This window comes from Manacus vitellinus, unplaced genomic scaffold (genome assembly GCF_001715985.3).
Source record: "Manacus vitellinus isolate BGI_N305 unplaced genomic scaffold, ASM171598v3 scaffold_27_pilon, whole genome shotgun sequence".
Lineage (NCBI taxonomy): Eukaryota > Metazoa > Chordata > Aves > Passeriformes > Pipridae > Manacus > Manacus vitellinus.
Genome location: NW_021940039.1, coordinates 5,785,558 through 5,806,732, shown reverse-complemented (window position 1 = coordinate 5,806,732; position 21,175 = coordinate 5,785,558). Strand labels below are relative to the sequence as shown.

Below are 21,175 nucleotides of genomic sequence, written 5' to 3'. Positions count from 1 at the left end.
GCGGGCCTCCTCTCCCCCACACCGCCCGGGTTGTGCCCAGCGAGCCTGCCCAGCGCCCCGGGGTCTGTCCCCGAGGAAGGTGTTGGACTGTGGGGAGCGCAGGACTGGGCACAGTGCTCGGCACCTCCGATCCACCAGGGCGGACACTGCTGGGTGTGCAGAGTGATGGAAGGGTCTGGGAGCCATGGAAGGGTCTGGCAGAGATGGGTCAGGCAGTGGGTGCCGTTCGAAGGCTGCTCGAGGCGGTGCCTGAGGTGCCGCACTGCATTAACTCCAGTCTTTCCAATGTGGTTATTCCATGTGTTCATTTCCATCCCCCGGGAAGAGGCACAGAGGCCGTGCCTGGCTGGATGCGGTTACAGGACCCCATGAACAAAACGGAGCCTGGAGAATGCCCGACATAATTTGAGGAGGGATGTGATCTGGCCGGGGATGTCTGCACCGAAGAGGCTCCTGGCTGAGCGAGGGCATTGGACGCCCGCAGAGCGAAGCAGGTGTGTTTAGAGAATGGCCCTTCTCAGCTGAAACAGGCATCTAAAAGCAGTTGAATTGCACCCCAGATGTCTCTTGCTAACAATAAAAAAGCTAAGGTGACTATAGCTTAGATGTACATATTTACACTGGGAGTGTCTGTCAGTTTAGGGGAGATGAATCTCATCACAGGCCTATAATAGTTCCAAAATCCTGAGACAGCTGGGTTGAAATGTTAATAAAAATTGTAGACAAAATTTTCAATAATCATTCAAACCCTTTTGCTTTAATTTTTTTTTTTATTCTAGGTAAATGCAAAACTTACAGCTATCCTCCCTCAGACACCTCACAGACTGTACTGGTGCTTGAAAAAAAGGTGGGTAGTGTCTTTCCTTCCTTGCAGAGAGGTGTAAATTTTAAAGCTTAATAATGGCAATCTGAGTAGTAACAACATTATCCACTTGAAAGTAGAAACATTTTGATGTTCTAGAATAATCTGTCCTAAGGAGTGTATTCTCACTCTCTTTGTGATTAAAATAATTTGGTGCATGTTACTCTTTTTATCTTCTCCTTCAGCTGTGAAACCTGTCTTGCAGAGATCAGAGCTCATCTCTGTCTCAAGGGCTTCAGCCTCAGTGAGTGGTTGAAATTAGGCTCGGTTCCAGAAAATCTCTAATAGCGAGTTTCTGAGTGGAGATTCCAGGTTCTCATGGCATTCCAGCTAGGAATTCCATGCTGCTGGAAGCCTAAGGTATCTCTCTGTCCTCTTACAACAGGGCACATTTTCAGAGGCAGTTCAGTTTCATATGATTCCTCCTCCCACTCCGTTCACCCCGAGTCTGATCCTTTAGAGACTCCACAATGACCACTGAATAAAGCAGCAGTTGAGCCCTTGCAGGACCAGAGTCTTAAGAAGAAAGTCACGCTGGCCTTAAAGCAGATTGACTGGCTTAAGCCAGAGGCTTTTCTTAAGTGCTCAGCTTCGGCCCACTTACAAAGCCTGGGCTGTGGAGTGTGAGCTGCAGATCTGTTACGGAGTTCAGAGCAATCTGTACACTCAAATATTGTCCTGATTTTTTTATTCTCTTCTCACACAATCTCCTAACAATACTCTCTTCCTCCACGTCTCTTTTCTGTTGACAAACAGTATTGTATCCCTTGGAGTGATGAAAGGCAAAGCCACTGAACTGCACCATCAACACATGGCAGTTCCTTTCATTTGTAATGAAATATTTGACAGCAAACGGCCCAGTAATGTACCTAAACAAACCACATCCACAGACCAAAGGAAGAAGACACTGTTGAGCACTAGGTTTAATACACAGCGGGTATCCAATGGATACAACAGAAAAGTTAATTCATTCAGAATTGTAAGGAAGCAGCAGTTGTGCATTTTGATTTTTTTGCTGGGTTTCACCATGTACAAACATTTGAACCAGGCCCCCACATCAGGCAGGTCCATGGACAGAGTAAAAGCAGACACTCGTTATAACGGAGGGTATTTTCTTTCAGCAAAACAAGGAAATACATATTTGGTTAGCTTAAAAACTTCTTTAAAAACAAGAAAAGAGTTACAGAGAGAATCAGTGACAAGTATATGAAATCAAACCAAAGTCTGCTAAAGCAGAAGTGTTTCAGTTCAGCAGGAAATCTCCCTCAACCCTTATTTAAGTGCTGTCTTCTCCAGCTCCCATGTTCCTTTTCATCCATACCTGATGACTATTGCCCTCTGTGCTTCATGCACATGGTTGTCGTGGAGACCAGCTGTTTCCCTACTTTTAATTCTCTTTTTCTAGCACAAGCTGCCCTCTGACACCTGAGCTGTGGCAGGCTCCTCCCTGAACAGTCTCAAGGAAATGTTTTTTCTATGGATAGTGCCTGACTGCAGTGCCCCTGGAGCTCTTGTCCTACTTGTAATTAATTGCCTTCTTCAGGTGATGAGAGGAACTCAGCTCACAGCTCCAAGACTTTTCTTCCCACTCATCCTTTGCAGAGACCAGAGTGACAGCAGCAGCAGCCCAGCCAAGGTGACAAGCTGGGTAGGATTCAGTGCTGAAGAGAAACATTTCAGTAGGAAGGTGCAGGGAAACAGCAGCCATGGTGCAGATGGATTATCTGCAGTGCTCTGATTGCCACAAATATCAGTGCTAAACTTGCCTGGCTTGGTCTAGATGAGAAAGTCTGGTGCTGCTGGGTGTTAGGCATCATACAAGGAGATGCCAGTCCTTATAAGTAATTCCTCCCACAGATCTTGTAAAATGGAAGCACTTGTGGGAAGTTGCCCAGCAGTTTGGAAGTTGCCCAGCACTGCCTGCTGAGCCAAGGGCCACTGAAGGACAGGGCAGCCTCCAGCCAGGGAGAAAACTACACAGTCCAGGCAGAGGGATCCTTTGTTGGCACAGTCTCTGCAGGGAGCTACTGAGTTGTGTTCGTGCTCTGCTTGCCAAGCTTTGCAATATTAAAGGAAATGTAGTAGTGAAATCATGAAGAGTCTGGGTGGGCCAACAGCTACTGAGCACAGGGAGCACCTCTGCCACGTGTTTACTCATTATGAACTTCTCTCCAGCTGGATCTTCACTTGACAGTTCTGGTGACAACCCTGTTCTGGTTTTCTGAGCAGGGTTGGTGATTGGCTCTATGATTCTGTGTGGAGTTAAAGTCTCCTGGTTCATTCCTTTGATCCAGCAAGGCTGGAAGGTCTGAGGCTTCCCTGGAACAGGCAAGCATTTCAGGGTATCTGACTTCTCCTTTTACATTAGACCTTCATAAAAAAATCAGCCACTTTGCCCTCCCCTCCTTGCAGAACACTGATATGATATCTGCAGGCAGCTCTCCTGTTCTGTCCTCAGCTCTGGATCTATGGCAGCAATTAACTCTGTCTCCAAAAACTGCTTTCAGGTCACGCCTCTTGTTTCAGTTAGGGAAACTGTGGTACAAACTCATTTCAGACTTCCAATTACAGAATTCTTGGGTTGTGCTCAGGTGTTCAGAGGATACCTTTCTCTCTTTTGCTTCTTACTGAAGGGGAAATGTTATTTTTCAGCTCACAAATTCTTGGCTTGAAGACATGGAAGCTTGTAGGCAAAGCTCATGTGACTAACAGGGATGGTTCTTCTTTTAATGTGCTGTCTCAGGAATTTACCTTGCTGTGGCCTGACTCAAAGTCTGATGTGTAGCTTGCTGTAATTGCCCAGTTGTAGTTCCCCCTTCCCCTGGGATCAGTGACAGATTTCAGCTCAGACTGAGCTTTTCTGGCAGCCTGGCCTGACTCCATTAATCTCCTTGTTGCTGGGAACTTGAAATCTTTTTATCCTGGTTCAGGTACAGCTTGCTGAGGGGCTGTGAGCAGTGAGGATAGAGGTTTACAGTAGGAAACAAAGCTTTGGTGCAGCTTGGAGCTTGTTAGTTTGGGATGCAGCAGGTGAGACCCCAGTAACAGCTGAACTTGGGGAGGCACTGGTTTGAAAAACCCAAACCTTTGGGGTCTTGAGGCAGATGGAACCAAGTCACTGGTTGTTCATTAGCCTTGATGTAGTTGTGCCAAAATCTCAGAGAAAAGCCTGACTGTACGGATTGCAATGCAAGGCTGAGCTCTGCTCCAGCTGAGATGGGAGTGCCACTGTCTCCCCAGGGTGGCAGCTGCATTCTGGGGACAAGGGTTTCTGATACCTCTCCCCCTGTGACGTGTCCCCTTCTGCTCCACTCCCTCCTTGCCAACAGTCAGAATCCTCAGTGTTTTTTGTCAGGTGATTCGAGATTTTAGTGGCAGGAGCTTTCACTACATGGGGATTGGGAAGGAAGCAAACCTGGTGGGCAGCACTGTCAAGTGAAACAACTTCAGGACAGCAGCACTAAATGGAATTAAAGAGCAAAACCTGACTCCCCTAACACACCAAGGCTGCCTGGTAGTATTTGCAGCCTCTCTTAGTTTTGCATCTAGAAGGAAGATCAGCAAATGTTACACAGAAAACAGATCTTGAAATAAGCTTCCCCATCTCAAAGCTTTAGAGACACAAATTCTTGGGGAACAGGAATAAGAGAGAGAAAAATACATTTTAAAAGACTGCAAAAAAGTATAATTTGTCAAGTTTTGCAAATCTTAAGAAAACAATTCGAAAGTGACACAAAAATATATATAAGTTTGAAAAATACTTAAAAGAAAAAAGTACAGATCTCACAATACCAAAACAAATGACATATGGTTAAAAAGAAAAAAGAAAAAGACATTGAATAACACCATATTGGCAGAAAAAGTAAACCTGTCCAGGCAGCTGTGTTCTGTCAGTTAAAGTGTCAGTCTGTGGATCAAGGATCTGTCTCTAACGTGCTCACAAGGACAACATGAACTCTGAGCATTAGCAGAACCTCATAGCAGCGAGTCAAATCTGAGAGCAACACGTCCAAGGGCAGAGAGCAGCGAGTTACTGTGCTGAGAGGCCTGAAATGTCCCACCTCACGTGGCTGTGGGCTCCTCTCCTGCTACCAGGCATAAAATCTTTTCCAAGTCCCTTCTAAGGGAAGATTTGTGACTTGTCAAAGAGCTGTGGTGAGCAGTGGGCTCTAAGCATGAGCTGCACACTGTGCTTAGAGTGTCTGGCTGGGAGAAACTTCAGCTTCCTCAGCCCTTACAGGTCTGGAGTGTTACAGGTGAAGACCAGCTGGGTGGGACTCTCACCTGCATCACAAACTGCAGTAAAGCTGCTGATGGGAGTGGGGCTGCACTGGGAAGTGCTGCTGGAGTCAGACAGGAGTAGGGCCTTCTGCTTCCGAGAAGAAAGTGGAACAAGAGGGGCTATTTCGTGGGATTGCCCTCCAAAGGGTGCATGGAGACTCCCCACTCTCAGGAGAGGACTCCAGCACCTCCAATTCCAGCAGTTGTGCTGCAGTCAGAGACCTGTAAAGGGGAATTACTGTGCCACTGAGCACAGCTTGTGCTGATGCAGACTGAGGAAGAGCAGAGCAGCTCCAGGCCATTCCTTGGACTTGTATGAGGGGTACAACTGCTCTGGATCAGGGCCTGGGAGAGTTTATTATGCAGAGAGAAATACTCTGGCTTTGCAGCCCTTCCCCACAAAAGAAACAAAACTAAAAGGTGGTGAAGGTCTGGAATGAAGATGTGTAGCCCTTTATGAACAAACCTGGTGCCTTCTTGCACAGGCTCCCTTTGAGAGAAAAGCTCTGTGTAGCCAAGAATATGTAACTGGTTTTACTGGTCATCCCTGACCTTATGAGGGTGGGTGGGCTGGCAGATCCCACTGTACTGCCAATGGGGACAAAACAGACCTCTTGACTTTACTGGGAATGTCTTACTTCTGGATGACCCATATACAGTTAGCAGTGCTTCCATTAATGTGAGTCTTCTATAAAAAACCCTTAAGGGAGCGAATTAACTTAAAAGATCTTTCTTCCCTATTTTCTCCATGTATAAATATCACTAAAAGGTCAGTTCTTTTGGTCTGTCTCTCTGGTATTGTGTCCCCCAACCTCTCTGACTAAATAAATAACTCATCCCTGCCCACAGCCCCACTGAGCAGCCAGTGCTGATTCAGGACTGGTGTTCTTGCAGACATTACAGGACCTCATGCAGTACAGCAAAAGGGAATTCTCTAAAAAGTGGGAAATAAACATGTCACACTAGTGATCACACAACTAGGTCTTCAAGCTCATGGTCATTTGAGGCTCTCTGTGTGGTCTAAAACAAAAAGGTTAAAAGATACATAATGTAGTTGTCTTTGTTTTTCGTTTTCTTTTTATACAGAAATCATACACACGGAACTTCAACCTGAAACTTCATAACAAAAAAAGTCCACTAAGGTAAGGAAAGCATTTTGTTGTGCAAAAAGTCCCTCCCCCCTCCTCTGTTCACCTTCATCTACTGAGGGTCTCACACACACACAAAGTTTCCTTCCAACGGGCGAGTTGGTAAGAAAGAGTCCTCCCTATGTACAGTGAGTTAGAGAGAAGCTGGATACAGTGCTGGCAAGAGGCATTGGGTGAGTGCCTCTATCTGGAAGTGTCCATGTTCTCCTCCTTAAAGTTACTGCAGTGCTCTATAACTTTCCTATGGATAAAACAAGGACAAGGAGAAAGGGTTTAGTGTAAAGCTTATTGCACCCAGTTGTGAGACAGTAAGGTAAGAACTGTCCCACAGTTGATCTCTATGTAACTTTATCCTCTTTGTGTCAAAACCAGTAAACTCCACAACAGCAGCTTAGAGCTCCCAATCTGGAATGTCAAGTCACAGTAGTGCACATCCAGATCCATTTGTGACTGTTCATTCACCACCCCCATATCCAAATCCTCAGATACCTTTGAATCACAGCAGGAAACACGTGCACACAAATGTCTGTCATTCACTGTGCTGTCACCTGTGCCATAAACACACACTGTGTGTAACTGTGACTGTCTTCTGCAGGCTCCAGTCCCCTCCAGCGCTTAGTGACCCTTCAGCTGTGGGAATACCTGCTGCCCACCCACCAGGTATGTGTTCCCAGCCCATCTCTACCTCTTTTATATTCATCCTGCAGGTATGAAATTACAGCTCTTGCTCTGCCAATGACCAGAGACTGCAGCTGGCTTTTAAAACCCTGAACAGATGACTCCAAAAGAAGGTCATGTAAAACTGGGGAAGCTCACAAAGGTGATGGACTCTCTCTACCTTTTGAAAAATGCTCTCATTTTAACTGTGCAGTCAGTAGTTTTAATGACAGACCAATATGACTCTGGAGACAGACAGTGATGACTGGAGACTATTGGCCTAAGAGCTGCAATTAGTCACATGGCTCCCTTGATCAACAAGCCAATTCTGTAACCAGTTTGCCTGGCAATGATCTGTGTGCACTGCCCACCTACAAACACCTCTAGTCTGTTTTCACCTATTTTTCCTGTGTTCACTTCATACCCCTTGCACACATCAATGCAGGCCTTGCTTTGGCAGCCTCACTTGATGTGGAAGAATAAAAACTAAAGTAAAGCTAAACTGGATGTTTGTGACAGTGCTCTGGTGTCCTACCGGGCCATTTCCTTGGTCTCTTGCCGTGCTGAGGCCATTTTGATCATGTCCTTCAGGAGAGGGATCCCACCTTCTTTGATCAGCAGCGGGCAGTACTTGTCAGCTGCAGAGAAAAGAATGAAACAGGCCCTTGTGAGCCCTCACAAGAGGGGTACAAAGGGTGGCAGGAGGGCAAGGAGAAGGATCAAAACAGTGAAGGAATTTCCTACGGACCAAGTCTCATTGTTTTTGTTTGGCTATGCTGCCTGGACATTCCTGCATCATTCAAAAAAGGTTTTCTCCCCCTACATAGCTTAACTGGGAAGACTTTTTCTGCTGACAGCCTCAGAGCCACCCCCTCAAGTTCTACAGTGCAAGGGATGTGATTTCAGAAAGGGAACTTACGGTAGACAGAGACCAGGTTATAGAGTGCCCAGGTGGCCCAGTGCTGGCTGACTGGGGAGATTCCTTGTGGAAGAAGTCGAAGGATTGGTTCAAATGACCTGCACAGAAATATTACAGAAGTTGTTAAAAATCCGAGAGCAGCTTCTTTCAGCACCTTCACCACTCACAGCAATACAAACTCTGCTCACAGATGTCACAGCAGTAAACGCACTGGCACGCCAAAGATTCTGGCACCAAGGCTAAGTCTGTGTCCCAGGGCAGTGCTGGCAGGATTACAGGCCCCACCACTTCAGCACAGACACTGCCCAGATAAATAGCTGCTAGGAGGGTGACTGAGCCCAAAATCTGATTTCCATCCTCCATCAGTCATTTGCTCATGACAGCTAAAACCCAGCACTGATCGATCTGTAGAGGGGATAAAGCCAAGCTATACCCAGGCAAAGCTGGCTGCACATGTGCAAGGGTTGCTGTGTTTCTTCTGACGACAATGACATGTCTATACTGTGGAACAGGCACTAGAATGCCAGTTCTGGATCCCTGCCAAGCACTAAGGGAATATTGAGTACCTGATACCCTCTTACAGGAAGGGTTTTGGACGATCCCAGCAGTTGTATAAACGCATGAAGGGATTTCTGGGAACTGTGTCTAAATATGCCCCTGAGAGTGAAAGCTACAGCACATGACTTCGGGAAGCAAACACTTAAGGAGCTGCAAAGGACAGCAGTCTCAGAGCATGATGCTTAGGCAGTCCCAGACAGATCATGGGTTTCCTGAGCTACTCAATTTCATCAGAAACATGCAGGAGAAATTCTGTCGGGCTCCCAAACTTCTCCCATAGGAATTGCCAGGTAAGGTGTCTAATTTCAGCAGCTTGTGTAACATATTTCAAAGGAAGATGTAAAACCCTCACTAAAGAATATCCCTGAGGATGTTCCTCTCTCACTTTGAACAGAGCCTCCATGCTGGGCTATATCTCTTCCATTCTCTCTGTTGGTGTTGGCTTCCTGTGACAATCCTGGCTCCTGGGTGAGTGGGCCAAACTTTTCCTATTCCTCACCTGTAATTGATATTTCTCCTGGAGTTGATATCCCAGCTCTGGATGGCTGCCCACATCCTCTTCACAACTTCCTCTCGGTGGGGCTCACAGATCCCCCAAGCCTCTGGACCATCAAACATGATATGGGAGAGCACTCCACAGGCATTATAGGACACCTCAATCCCGTCGGCTTTGCTCTCCAGCAGGTTGCTACCAAGGGAGACGAGATCACTTAGAGGTGCTGAAGCAGCAAAGTTTAGGAGTCTCCAGGTGATGGAGGAGCAGAGCTCCAGGCCCAGCTGATGAGCCAGGCACTCACCTGAACACACTGATGAACTGGGAGGTCATGAGCTGCGGGCGGAGCTCCTTCACTTCTGCCACATTGCCCAGGAGGCCCAGCATGTTGCGGTGCAGCTCCTGTTTCTCTGGGAATTCCTGGGTGAGCAAAGGACAGGATTACATACAGGTAGGGCCACAGTGATGCCAAGAACAAGCAACCCTGGGGAAAGGCTGTACAGCACATCTAGAAAGGCTGAGCACTTTTGGGAAGTCAGGAATGGCTCCTTAGCAGGAGCCAAATGGGATCTGGAGTGCTAAAGGTACATGTGAAGTGAGAGGGTTGAGACCAGGGCCCTCTGTTCACTGTTCACTGCTGCTCTGCTCAGGGGAACTGAGCAAAGCTGGGGAAAGAGGAAGGTGTGTTGAGTTCCTCTGTTCTACTGGCTGGGTGGAAGGATGTGAGAAGAACATAGACAAGCTTTTACTTTTCCATTTGTGCAATGCAGGAAGTACTCCTTGGAGAGGAGCAGAGCCAGGGATCCTGCCCAGGCACCCCCATCTCCACTGCTCATGTCAGCCTCTCCCCAGAGACAATCCCACTTACTTTCAAGCACTCCAAGAACAGTTTCATGCCGCTGTAGTTAAGGAACATCTCACAGTTATCTGGGGTCTCATCAGTGATGTTCCATAGGGCACTCCAGGAGAACTCCATCACCTGATCACACTAGAGAGTCAAAGAAGGGACAGAATCAGAGCTTTGCTAATGTGGGAGCCTGACGCAGACCAACCACTCATTTCCTCTGGCATCACCCCAAATGGCTCCAGAGGTAAGAAAACCTTGTTATTCACTTTCAACTTGTCAGCAAGTGGGTTTTTTTGTTTAATATTTTTGTCTCCCTGTCACATTCCCCTGCCCTCAGCCTGAGACCAGAAATTCTGCAGCATCAGCTGAGATGTCTTGTGTTTGTCAGAGAAGCTGAGCTGGCACTCTGAGCTGATCTCCAGGCCTAAGTGGGACTGAAGAGAAAATACTCTATGTATGTTTTTTTGGGGAAACACTCACCGTTTTATCAGCCAACTTCTTCTGAATCAACTTTAGCATTGTCTGTGGGCAAAGGAAGGGGAAGAGTGAGAAACAGTTTAGAAATCATGGAGCTAAAACTTAGCTGCTGTGGTACTGCAGTGGCCAATTTTCAGGCATATTCAATTTTGATCCTTTTTAGAGAACCTACTTGGTATCTCTTTCTTTAAACCAATGGGACTGGGTTATGTTCAAAGTTGCAGGTATTTACAGAGATGAACTATGCCAGTCCCTGAACTGCTGAGTTTGTGGTTGAGTCAGTTTTGATCTGTATGACAAAGTCTGGGATGTGGCATAACTTCACCAGAGCTCTGGCCTCTGCAGCTCTTGGAAAAGGTGAGGGACGTGGGTTGACATGAGCTGGGAAGCTGATGCAAACTTGGGAAGGAAGAGAAGGAGCGAGTCACAAGGTGGTACCAGCTGTGGAAATAACATGATGTGGTGAGGAGGTATAACCTGTATAAGGTTACAGTGCTTCCCTGCCCTCCCAGGCAGTCTCTGGGATCATGGCTGGTAAGCAAGCAAAGGGGCTCCAGGAAGGGTTAGCACTGCTGGGACAGTGGTTCCCTCCTGTGATACTGTGAGTTTGGATCACAGCTGGATGCATTGGGTGAACGGCTGCAAGGGAACTGTGCTGGCCTGGGTTAAGGGTAAGCAGACACCCTGGGACCATACCAACCATGACAAACCCCATCTTGCCCACAGCTTCTTTGTGGTCGTTGTCCACCTGGCAGACCAGAGCGTTGCAGAGGTGCACAGCGATGCGCTGGATGGACTCGTCCTGCCGGCTCTGGTTGAGGATGTTCAGCAGCAGCTCGTTGACCCGGCGGTACTGGAACTCCAGCTCCTCAGGAATGCTGAAGTTACACAGTGTCAGGCAGCAGTTCCGCTGTACCTGGGCCAAAAGGAAGCAAACGCTGGGCCAGGTGGCTACAAAACCACCGGCCCCATCACTTCATGTTTCCTTTCTGCTTGGTATTGAAACCATCTTCTTGCCTCACTACAACTACTAAAATTTCAATTACCCTTCTATTTAGTGCTGTGCTTTAGGCATGCTCTGTCAGTACCCCTTTCTTTCTCTCTGTCACTCCAGTTTCACAGGGCCACACAATTACCCAGGGCCCACTGCTTTCCAAGCCAGTTCCTCACTGCGTGCAAGCTCAGCTGGCTTCCAGTACAGAGATTTGGGATGTTTCTTTCCATTGACTCGATATCCCCAATGCCTTTGACACCACAGTCAATGCACAACCTTTGACTGCTACCCATGGGAAAAAAGGAGCCTTGCTATCATTACTTTCTCCCCCTTTTTCTGGAGAATATCACATGGATAAGGAACACCCTGTATGTAATCCCCATCACTGAGTGAAGGAAAGGAGCAGATCTGGGCAATCGCTTCTCTGCCTTGACTCAGTGCCTGGAGGCTGAGGAGACCCAGATGCTGACACCAAGCTAAAGAAATAGGATAAGGGAAGGAGGGTGCTGAAGGAGCCTGGTCTGCTCTTACTGTGACCTCCTGGTAGGACTCCATGCCGTTCAGCACCACCTGGATGACCTGGCGCCGCAGCTTCACGCTCTGCTCCATGCGGTACTCGGAGTTGGTCAGGTAGAACAGCGCCGCACTGCCCGTCACCTGGATGTTTTTGTCATCCTTGTGGCACTTGAGGGCTGTGATCACCAGCTGTGGAGAAAGAACATGGAGCTTCAGTGCCACTGACTTGCTGTGGAGTCTTGGAGTGACTGTTAGACGCCCTCAAGGAACGCGTGGCCCAGGCATTGAGGGAATGTGCTTATGAAACGAAGGTAAACCAGTTCCACTGCACTACTGGAACTTTCTCCAGAACGGTTTCCCAGGGTGAAAAGAAGACTGGGACCACAAAATTGCCCTTGTGAGGGAGAGGCAAAGGCTCACCTGGAGGGCTCTCAGCAGCTGGCTGCAGCGCTCGATGCGGGCGATGTCGAACAGGAGGTTGATGGCGCGGGACGTGATCTCCGGCCGGTGCTCCGTGTAAGCCTCGATGGCATTCAGGACTTGCTCTTCGTTCTTGTCTCCACTCACCTGGTACAGGGGAACAAAACCAGTCAGGGAAGAAATTATGGAGGAGGAGGCAGATTTCCTGCATTATCAACTAGATATTGAAAGGTCAGAGCTCAGTTGTCACAACTGAGACCCAAAGAACTCCGCTCTACTGGCAGCCAATAATTTTCATGTTCTTTCAACTAATACCAAGCTCCCACTGCCTGCATTCCTGCAGCCTCATTACCTTGTAGGCTGGAATATGTGTCAGGCGGCAGAGAGACGTTTCAAAAAGGCCCAGGAACTGGAGTGGCCGTTTCAGACCCCGGAAGGGAGCAATGCTGCTCTTTGCTGGCTCAATGCTGGGGGGAAAAAAATAAGAGATCCCTCATGTCAGTACCGTGTTTCTTCAGGTGTCAGCCCTCCATTCACTCTGCACTGCCTCATAACCAGAGTGATAATGGCTACACTTCACTTTACAGGAGCTCCTAAACATAACCCTAAACATTCATCCCAGGTGATCCTGAGTGAAGGGTGAATGTGTGGAATAGAACCAGCAGTAAGAAGAATTCATGCAGACAGAATGCAGCTTTCCCAGGTAGAATTTGTCCTGGAAATTCACTGGTTGGAGTGAACGTTTCCTTTTAAAGGGCCGTGGATTTCACTGATCCAAAGTATTTGCAGTCTGGGCTGTGCATCATCTGATAGACTAGATCTGCTTCTGTGAGCAGGCAGGAACACTGCTTTTGCTGCCATGTTCCTTATTGACCAAGAGCCAGTGCATTTTCACCAGCTCTGATAAAAAGGAGCCAGTACTGTCCCACTTGTTTGCTTCTGTTCAGTAAGTGCTTCATAGGAGGGCAGAGTTCTTGGCTGAGCTGGAAAACCAAACCTCTAGCTATGCCCCTAGCAGGATTTGCAAGGATTGATCTCCCCAATATCCAGGTCAAATCTGAAAACAGGCCTTTAGATTCCAAGTTCCTAAAACATTCAGCCCTCCCTGACTCAGTTTATAAATGTTCTGTCTCAAAAGAGCCTGGATTTTAGTGAGGGTAAGAATGTTCTGTGTAGGAAGTATGTACAGAGCTTTGGAGTCCTTTCAGAAATAATCCTGCAGGAGATCCCTGGGAGAATGTGTGTGGAAAAGAACTGAAATCCTTCAGAGCTGTATGGCAGGCAGATGGGATGATTTCTTTATTACTCTTACAAGTCCTTACATGTATTGCATACAGCAATAGCAGTTGATTCTCACACCAGTCTTTACTGTCAGGGGAAACTGGGAGGAGTTGTATCCTTGTATCCTGCTTTTTAGTATTAGACCTACAGAATTTGGGAACTCAAAAGAGGGAACTGTTCTTAACTCATCTTTCCATGATCTATCCATCCAAGCAAACCTCAGTAACTGCTGTTCCTGTACCTTGTCTGGCCCATCTTCTCCTCCATGCTGGGGATGGTGCAGTTCTCCAGCATGGTGTGCCCTGAGATGTCGAGCGAGCTGAGGTTCACCAGGTTCTCCACAAACAGGTTCAGAACCCGCCGGGTCAGCTTAAACTTGTAATAACTGGACAGATGGTCTCGGGAGATATCCAAGTGCCTGCAGGTGACAGAGAGCATCTCAGAGCCTGGAGAGCGTTAGCTGGGGCTTCTGCCTCTCTACCAGAGGAAAAGGACTACCAAGTGTGATTATTATTTATTATTATTTCCTTCCCAAGGTACAGGAATGTGGTTGTGTAGGCTCTGGCAGCAGCAGCTGGCCCTGTGTGTAACCAAAGCACACAGATATCTGGCAGAGGTCTACCTGGAGCGGAGCACAGTGAATCGTCTGGCCACACATCACAAAGCAAATGGCTCCAGGCTCAGGAACTGCCTTTCCCAAGCTCCATCGCAGCAGCCACCTGAGCATTTCTGCCTGGAGATTAAAATGCACCAGAGGATCTTTGCATCCCCAGAAACTTATCTTGCCTCATCCCGCAAATTAAGTTACACAAGATTTTGTCTGCTTCCCCAATCTTCTAATTTTTCCACCTCAGGCTAGTACTCTGTCCTGATTTTTTTCAGATGTTTAAATGCTTAAGCTTTGGGAAAATCCTGCTGCTATGGGAGTGGTGGGACAAACTGACCCACATGGTGTGCAGGTGGGGTCCCTTACGGGGCAGGGGCTAAGATCCTTGAGAGAGACTTTTCTAAACTTCCTGAAACAGGAGCCAGCATCCCACTCACAAAAGTGTCTTCTACCTGTTGCAGACCGTGTTTCATTGCAAGTCACTGGGACTTAAAAGTACTTAGATTTAGAAAATGTTATCCAGGATGTTCCCTGAGACTCCAGAGTGTATGTTAATGTGCCTGAATTCAACTGTGATGATGCTAAAGCCATTGCAAAGCATCCTTCCTGTGAATAGTAAGGCCTTTCTCTCTGGTTTGGGAAGTCCTGGATTCCTTTCCCAATACCACTGTGAGGTTTGAATAGCAATTGTCTCAGCTCTGGTTCAGGAAATTGTTTCACTGTCAACACTTTTAGGTCAGGAGCACCCATTTGTTGACACTGCTTGTTCCCTTGGTTGCCCCATCCATGCACAGTGGGCTTCCATGGAGTACAGCCAGAAGACAGCCTGAGCTCAGAGCTTTTCCTAGTTTTATTGCAGAGCCAGGCTTAAACTTTGTAAATCCCTGTTTGATGAATGGTTTGGAGGACTGAGTTTCGCAGTGTATCACTCTGTTAGTTTATGTAACCATATGTAGTAATTTTCTTTTGCCATCTCTTGGGTATTCACCTCTTCTATTTTGTTTGTCTGGTTGGGGGTGGTGATGGTTTGGTGTTTGGTTTGGGTTTTTTTTGGGTGTCTGGGGTTTTTTGGGAGGTGTGAAGGTGTTATTTTTTGCTTTTCTAAAAGGAAGTTTCTGCTAAGTATATCTTTTTACAAGCAAAATTCAGACTGGCTTTAGACATGTCAGATATGTGCAGTGAGTCAATGAGTGAGCCTGTTCACAGGAAGGTTTATAACCTGAACCCAGCAGGTTATAAGGTTAGAGGCACCCAGAGGTGCTTCTCTGTTAGCAGGCAAGTAGACCTTTTCCTATCAGCGGGCAAAGGACAGGCAAGGAAGAACAGATCTGACCTGAGCTTGCGAAGCTGTGCGATCACTTGGATGTGTTCCTCTGAAAGGTCCATGTTGTAAAGCACTAAGGAAACCAGACTGTCCTTCCACTGGGTGAGGAATCCCACATCATTCAGCTGGATCCCAGAGAGATCCAGAGCTGCCAGGGAGGCCAGAGGCCGCAGCAGGGTCTCCACGTTCACCCCCTCGATCAGGCGGCCCAGGTTCAGGAAGCGCAGGCGGCTGAAGCCTTCAAAGGTAAAGTCCTTGACCAAGACCTGGCGGGTGGGGTTCACCAGACAGTCATCCTCACACCCCCCGGGGTTCTCCTCCTCGTAGAAGATATTGCAGCAGCCAAAGAGGCTCAGGGAGATCAGTGTGTGGCTGAAGCTCACCAAGGTTTGCAGGCTCTTGGCCGTCAGCTTCTCACAGTTAGTCAGGTAGAGCTCAACAAGATCCTGGGAAAAGAGAAATCAAGGTTAGGAGATATTTCACAAGTAAAGTGCCCGCCCTGTTTGATCCACACCTCCCACTGGGACAGCCTGAGACCACATACCACCAGTGTCCCCATCCCATTCCCTACAGTGGCTCTGGGAGCTGAGAAGGGAGAAGCCGATGTTATTCCCAAAGTGAAGGATGGAGCCTTGGGGATCTGCATGTCTGGGATTGTAGCTGGTGCCCATGCAGCAATGCTGTGACATGACAGCTGTCAATGCAACAGCACCTGCTTCCTGATGGCCTCCAGGTCCTGGTCCTGCACAATCTGTTCCCGCAGGTGGATCCGAGCCAGCCTGGTGCTCCGTGGGTCTGAGAAGAGGGTGAAGAAGCTTTCATGGGGTTCGAAGATGCTGTCTGTCTTCACCAGCTCCACGTACCTGTGGGGGGCAATGGCATTAGCACCGCATGGCAGAGGCTCAGCTACAGCTCTGGCACCTGCACTGGTGACATGGGAATGTGACACCAACCCCCTCCTGATCACCCAAGTCGGTGTCTGGGGTAGAGGGGCTGACCCACTACCTCTCCTGGCACTGAGCTAATCCTTAGGGATCTCTTGGGCAAGGCTGTGTGTGTTTGTGAGCAAACTGGATTCTGGCAAGCACAGACTCCAGGAATTTTTCCCCTAGCTGTTTAAACTTAGTAATTTGATTTTTTTTCTAATTTTTTCAAAAAATTAGCTGGCCAGAGTTCTCTGGCACAAGTTCAGCCAAGAGAGACTGTGACAGCCAAATTATGTAAATACCTGGAAACAGGCTGCTTTGTAAATCTATGGGAGCAGCAACTTTAAAATTTAACATCTGTTAGCACTTTGCACTCTTATTTCTCTGCTTGGAGAGGGAGCTGTAAAGCTTCAGTAGTGGGAAATGGGAAGGCTCCTTTGTTGCTTACTGACTGTGAAGCAGTGACTGTTTCACTCTGGGTTTACCCTTCTGATTTCCCTTTTAACAGGACTTTGTTCAGCTCTATCTGACTAACTTGGAAAGGGTGATATCTGCAGAAATTAGAGTGATATATAGCACTACAATAACTCTGGGAACACTTCCTTCTGAACTTAATGCAAACCTTTACTGCCAGGATGAAGATCAATTGGAAAAACAGCCCTATGATTTCTTCCCCTTTCGTTCTTTTTGGAGAACTATATACACCCCTTTGCCTGAGCTCCCAGCTCCTCAAACCAGGCAAAGCTTCCCAAAGCCAGGCCTAAAACGTACTCGTTGACAAGTTTGTCACAGATCTCGCTGGGCAGGAAGATGTCGGGGTGGAGCCGGAGCGTTTCGTTGTCCAGGAGGTAGCAGAGGGTCCCCTCCAAGTTGCGAAGGCAGAAGTCGGTGCACAGGGTCATCAGCGACTCGGGGCTGTCGGATGCCATCCTGAGGGAAGTTATGGGAAGGGGAAGAGCAGGAGGAAGCTTTTGATTCAGGAGATCCTTTCCTCAGATGAAGTTCCAGGATGGATTTACAGGGACATCAGGGCAGCTGGAAGCAGAGGGGAAAAGAGATGCTTTGAGAAAGGCGCAAATCCAAGCGTCCCGACCAGCGTCCCAGGATGTTGGGAGTTGTGTTTACAGCCCTGGACCTCAAAAAGACCTGCAGCAGTTTGGCCTCTCTGGCAGTGTGACCGTAATTCCTTGGTATCTCCACCCCCAAGGCTGAGTTAATGTGAAAGTGTTTGGAAATGAGGCTGCACAGCCAAATGTTTCCTCCTTGCAGATTATCTGGTGACAAAGGCCCTCGGAAAGGGAAGTGGCAGAAGCCACATTGCTTGGTTTCCTTCAGAGTGGGTTGGATAAACCAGCAGAACATTTGCTGTCGGGATAATCCTCTGTGTGGCCTCTGTGTGGCCCCGGTGGGATCAGCTGACCCTGTATCTCCTGCCTGTAATTCTGTTTGCCACCACTCCAAGGCAAGTTCCGTTTTCAGGCTGAATGTTTCCCTGTAGTGCCAAGGCAGAAGCTTCATGAAAGTCTTTGAACTAGACCGTGAAGTGGATCAGAAGCCAGAGGCAAACACATGGACTGGTCTTGGATCCCTCTGAGTGCAGTGTAAGGCAACTCAGCATGTGTAAGTTTATGCACATGCTGGACACCTGAACTCAGGGAAGATATCACTGTCTGTTTATTTGTTTGACAAAATCTGACAGCTCTGGTATCAAGATTTGCTCACTGAAGCCCTGAGGTGTTTAGCAGAAGTGTTAATTTGAACACCAGCAATGACATTTTACTTCCAAAGGGTCAAATCAGGTTAGAAGCAATCCTAATGTGAACTTCTCTAAAGATTTCCAGACACAAAAATATTGTTGAAATGTTTATTTTTGATGTAAAACCTGTGTCTTATCCCTCAGTCTGTCCCTGCTGGCAGCAAGAACACCAGTGCTGTGGGGGCAGTTGCTGTTCTCTGTACCACAGATGAGCAGCCACTGCTGGGGAAGTTGTTGCAAAATGTCCTTAACCATATTGCATTTCTCATCTTTATCCTGCAGCTGCAAAGATCAGGACACTTCTCCGTGTCTCCCTAAAGCCTCTGCTGCTCTCCCTTTCCTCCAGTCCTGCAGCATCAGTACAAGGCAGAAGAGTTTAACTCCCTTTCCTCAGCCTAATGACAAGGGCACTGGGGTGGATCAGGCACCTTCTCTCTGCCCTTTTCAGATGCTGTTCAGCCCCTACCTGGGTGATGATGCCCCTACAAAGTCAAGGCTGTGGACAAGGAAACCCTTCAAATTCAGGCACCAAAGGGTCTCCAGGGGTGACAGGAGCACAGCTGAGCCTGCCCGGCAGCCCAAGCTCCCTCTGATCCCTCCCTGTCCTGCAGAAGGGATTTCCATGCAAACATGAAGGCAGCACAAGTTGGAACTCAAACCTCTTTTTTTCCTTCCTCCTGCCTTTCATTAATTCTTTTTCTGTGTTCTGACCTACAAGATTTAGCAGCTTTTCCAGGGGGGGATCTCAGGTTCTCTGCTGGTGTTGGCTCAAAATATAAAACCTCTCCAGGCAAAAGCAGATGCTGAGGAAAAGAAAAAACAAACCCAAAACCTCAGCAATCACAAAAATTGTACTTTAAACTCTCTTCAATCAGGATGTTAAGGGTGTAACCTACTCTTCTGTGTCACCAAGTCTTGAGATGGGGTCACAAGAACATAAAATTGTGAGTTCTCAATAGTGCCATGACAGCTCAGAGACATTGGAGGTCCATATGGTCCCAACCATGAAAATGGAGGGTTTGCAGTTTTTAAACAGAAGGAGCTCCATAATCCATGGCTCTCTCCTTTGTAGCCAAGTCAGGAGAGAAGTCAAGGCTGAAATGGGCCACTGAGTGCAGAGTATCTTCTCTCTGGCTGGGAGGTCCTGGCCAGGGGAATGCAGGTGGGAGGCAGCTGCCCTATTCCTGCTTTGGAGATGAATCAGCCTCACCTCCAGAACGAGTCCCTCTCGCAGATTTTGCCTCAAGCCTGAGAGAATCTTTCCAGAAAGGCAAGATCAACAGGAAGATCTGAACCAGTTGGGAAGCACGTTCTGCTGTCCCTACCAGTTCCCCTGTGCCATCAGACAGGAGGTCCCTGCAGCCAGTGTTCTTCCACTGTTTACTACTGATGGCCAGAGAACTCGAAAACAAATTCCCATTGACAATCCATTGTCACGTGCAGCTGGAAACGGCCAGTGCTTGGGACTTGTCCAAGCAGCTCAGAGCACCAGAGGGCAAGGACTGCCTTCCTGTGGCTCTGCCCAGCCTCTGTTCCCTCTCTGCTGAGACCAGCACAATGCAGCCAGTTGATCCCAGCCCTGGAGAAATCAGCTGCCCTTTAACTTCTGAGCTCCCCGTGATCCACCAACACAATCCCAGACAGAAGTTCAACAGAAAGAAGAGTGGTTAAGCTGTCCCAGTGAAATAAGACCAAAGAAAAGCTTTCATCTTCATGATTTATTATGGATATCTGAGCAGCTGCTGTGACCTTTTGTCCAGGACAAGACACAAGCTGGGCTCTCCCTCCTCACTTAGACCCAAGACGTGACATGTCGGCAGGGGGAGGGGGAATTAAGTGTCAGTAGCTGCCCTGATCAATATTGTCTCCAGTTACAACCTTGGTGTGTGACACAAAGAAACAAACTGGAGATGCTGATAAATGACTAACATTTGTCTGATTGTTATCCTCAAGCAGCTCTCTACAGGATCAAGCTGCCCAGTGACAGCCACCAGTGCCTTCCAAGGATGGGCAACGAGCTGCCTGGTGCACATGTGCTTTGGAAGAGTCAAAGACAGACACATGGAAGATGCTGAAAATTCAAGAGCACCAACTGCAAACTGACCAGAACTACAGTGCCAATATTTATTTCTCTAACAAATTTACCTCCATGTCAGTGCATGAAGGAATTGAGTCCCCCAGAGCTGCAGGAGCAGGCACACAAAAGCCACTTCCATGGGCACACAGCCCTCTCCCTGCAGCCACAGCCCCCTCCCACCATCCACAGGCCCAAAACCAGCCACAGCACAGGCAGCTCCACTCACCCCGTCACCAGGTCCCACCAGTCTCTTTGCAAGCATTGTCTATTTTCAGGCTGCACCTGAATGGTGACAGCATTCCAGGCTGCACTGGCACATGAGCCCCTGGCACTCTTGGGGCTGCTGGTGCCAATATCCTCTCCCCTGGACTCCAGACCAATCCTCTCTCCCAGCCTCCCTCCAGGCAGTGCCCAGAGCCAAGCCTGACTCACTCTGGCTCCGTGCCAACCACAGAACGTTTATGCTGCTGCTGCTACAGAAATAATTGGCAAAGCTGACTTTTCCAGCATCAGGGACCTGTCCAAGGAGAGGGCAAACACTGTGCACTGACATGAGTGATTGCAGCGACTCCAGAATAACGAATGTCAAGTAAATGCAGAGTCTGGCACAGGTTACGCTCCGAGGGGAAAGTGCACTGTCACCTTCGCTGGCGTCCTGCAGCTGCAAATCACTGGGATTGTGTTAATGGATGGGCCGTGGCAACCCGTGTGGGGAAACCCCATCCCTGCTCACACCGGGGGAAGGGAAGCAGGAGGAGATCGAACTGTTCTGTAACCCAGCACAGCCTGAAATTCCCAAACTTGTCAGCCTGCCACGACTGACACCGTAAACGAAACAGCTCGGGGAATGTGTTGATCTTTGTACCTGCCCGCAGCAAAGATGCTCCTTCGGTTCCCTGAATTACACCACGGATTTCCATCCTATAAGTCACCTTCCCAAGAGGACACCTGGGTGCCCCCGCTCACGGCTCCCTGGGCGCAGGGGCTCCGCCAGCCCGCGATAGGCTCTGACAGCCCTGCGAGCGCTCGCAG

At 48.3% G+C, this 21,175-nt stretch overlaps 3 protein-coding genes and 1 long non-coding RNA gene across 5 annotated transcripts in view; 2 read left to right on the top strand and 2 right to left on the bottom strand.

Annotated features, from left to right (window-relative positions):
• The window catches only part of ZDHHC12 (zinc finger DHHC-type containing 12), a 7,876-nt gene extending 7,562 nt beyond the window's left edge, over window positions 1-314 (bottom strand). The window contains exon 1 of the mRNA XM_029960581.1: window positions 264-314. Within this exon, the coding sequence (XP_029816441.1) occupies window positions 264-314 (51 nt within the window). The remainder of the gene's footprint in view (window positions 1-263) is intronic.
• Window positions 315-387: 73 nt separating this feature from the next.
• LOC115307556 lies at window positions 388-6,527 on the top strand. Its single transcript, XR_003915868.1, has 3 exons — window positions 388-494; window positions 780-847; window positions 6,230-6,527. It is a non-coding gene; the product is annotated as an uncharacterized LOC115307556 (long non-coding RNA).
• ZER1 (zyg-11 related cell cycle regulator) lies at window positions 1,768-17,359 on the bottom strand. 2 transcript variants are annotated; one of them, XM_018074240.2, is made up of 16 exons: window positions 17,082-17,359; window positions 16,097-16,247; window positions 15,768-15,830; window positions 15,394-15,650; window positions 13,695-13,871; window positions 12,525-12,639; window positions 12,173-12,319; window positions 11,768-11,941; window positions 10,943-11,158; window positions 10,246-10,287; window positions 9,787-9,906; window positions 9,223-9,338; window positions 8,925-9,113; window positions 7,868-7,965; window positions 7,484-7,586; window positions 1,768-6,532 (listed from the first exon to the last, which is right to left on the bottom strand). In XM_018074240.2, exons 1-16 carry the CDS (start codon window positions 17,237-17,239, stop codon window positions 6,475-6,477), a joined length of 2,184 nt encoding a protein of 727 aa, XP_017929729.1. In that variant the 5' UTR covers window positions 17,240-17,359; the 3' UTR covers window positions 1,768-6,474. The 2 variants fall into 2 exon arrangements, with proteins under 2 accessions (XP_017929729.1, XP_017929728.1); XM_018074239.2 differs by having other exon boundaries at window positions 15,394-15,830.
• Window positions 17,360-20,694: 3,335 nt separating this feature from the next.
• Window positions 20,695-21,175, top strand: part of TBC1D13 (TBC1 domain family member 13) — a 10,568-nt gene continuing 10,087 nt past the window's right edge. The window contains exon 1 of the mRNA XM_018074397.2: window positions 20,695-20,732. Coding sequence (XP_017929886.2) covers window positions 20,695-20,732 — 38 coding nt within the window. The remainder of the gene's footprint in view (window positions 20,733-21,175) is intronic.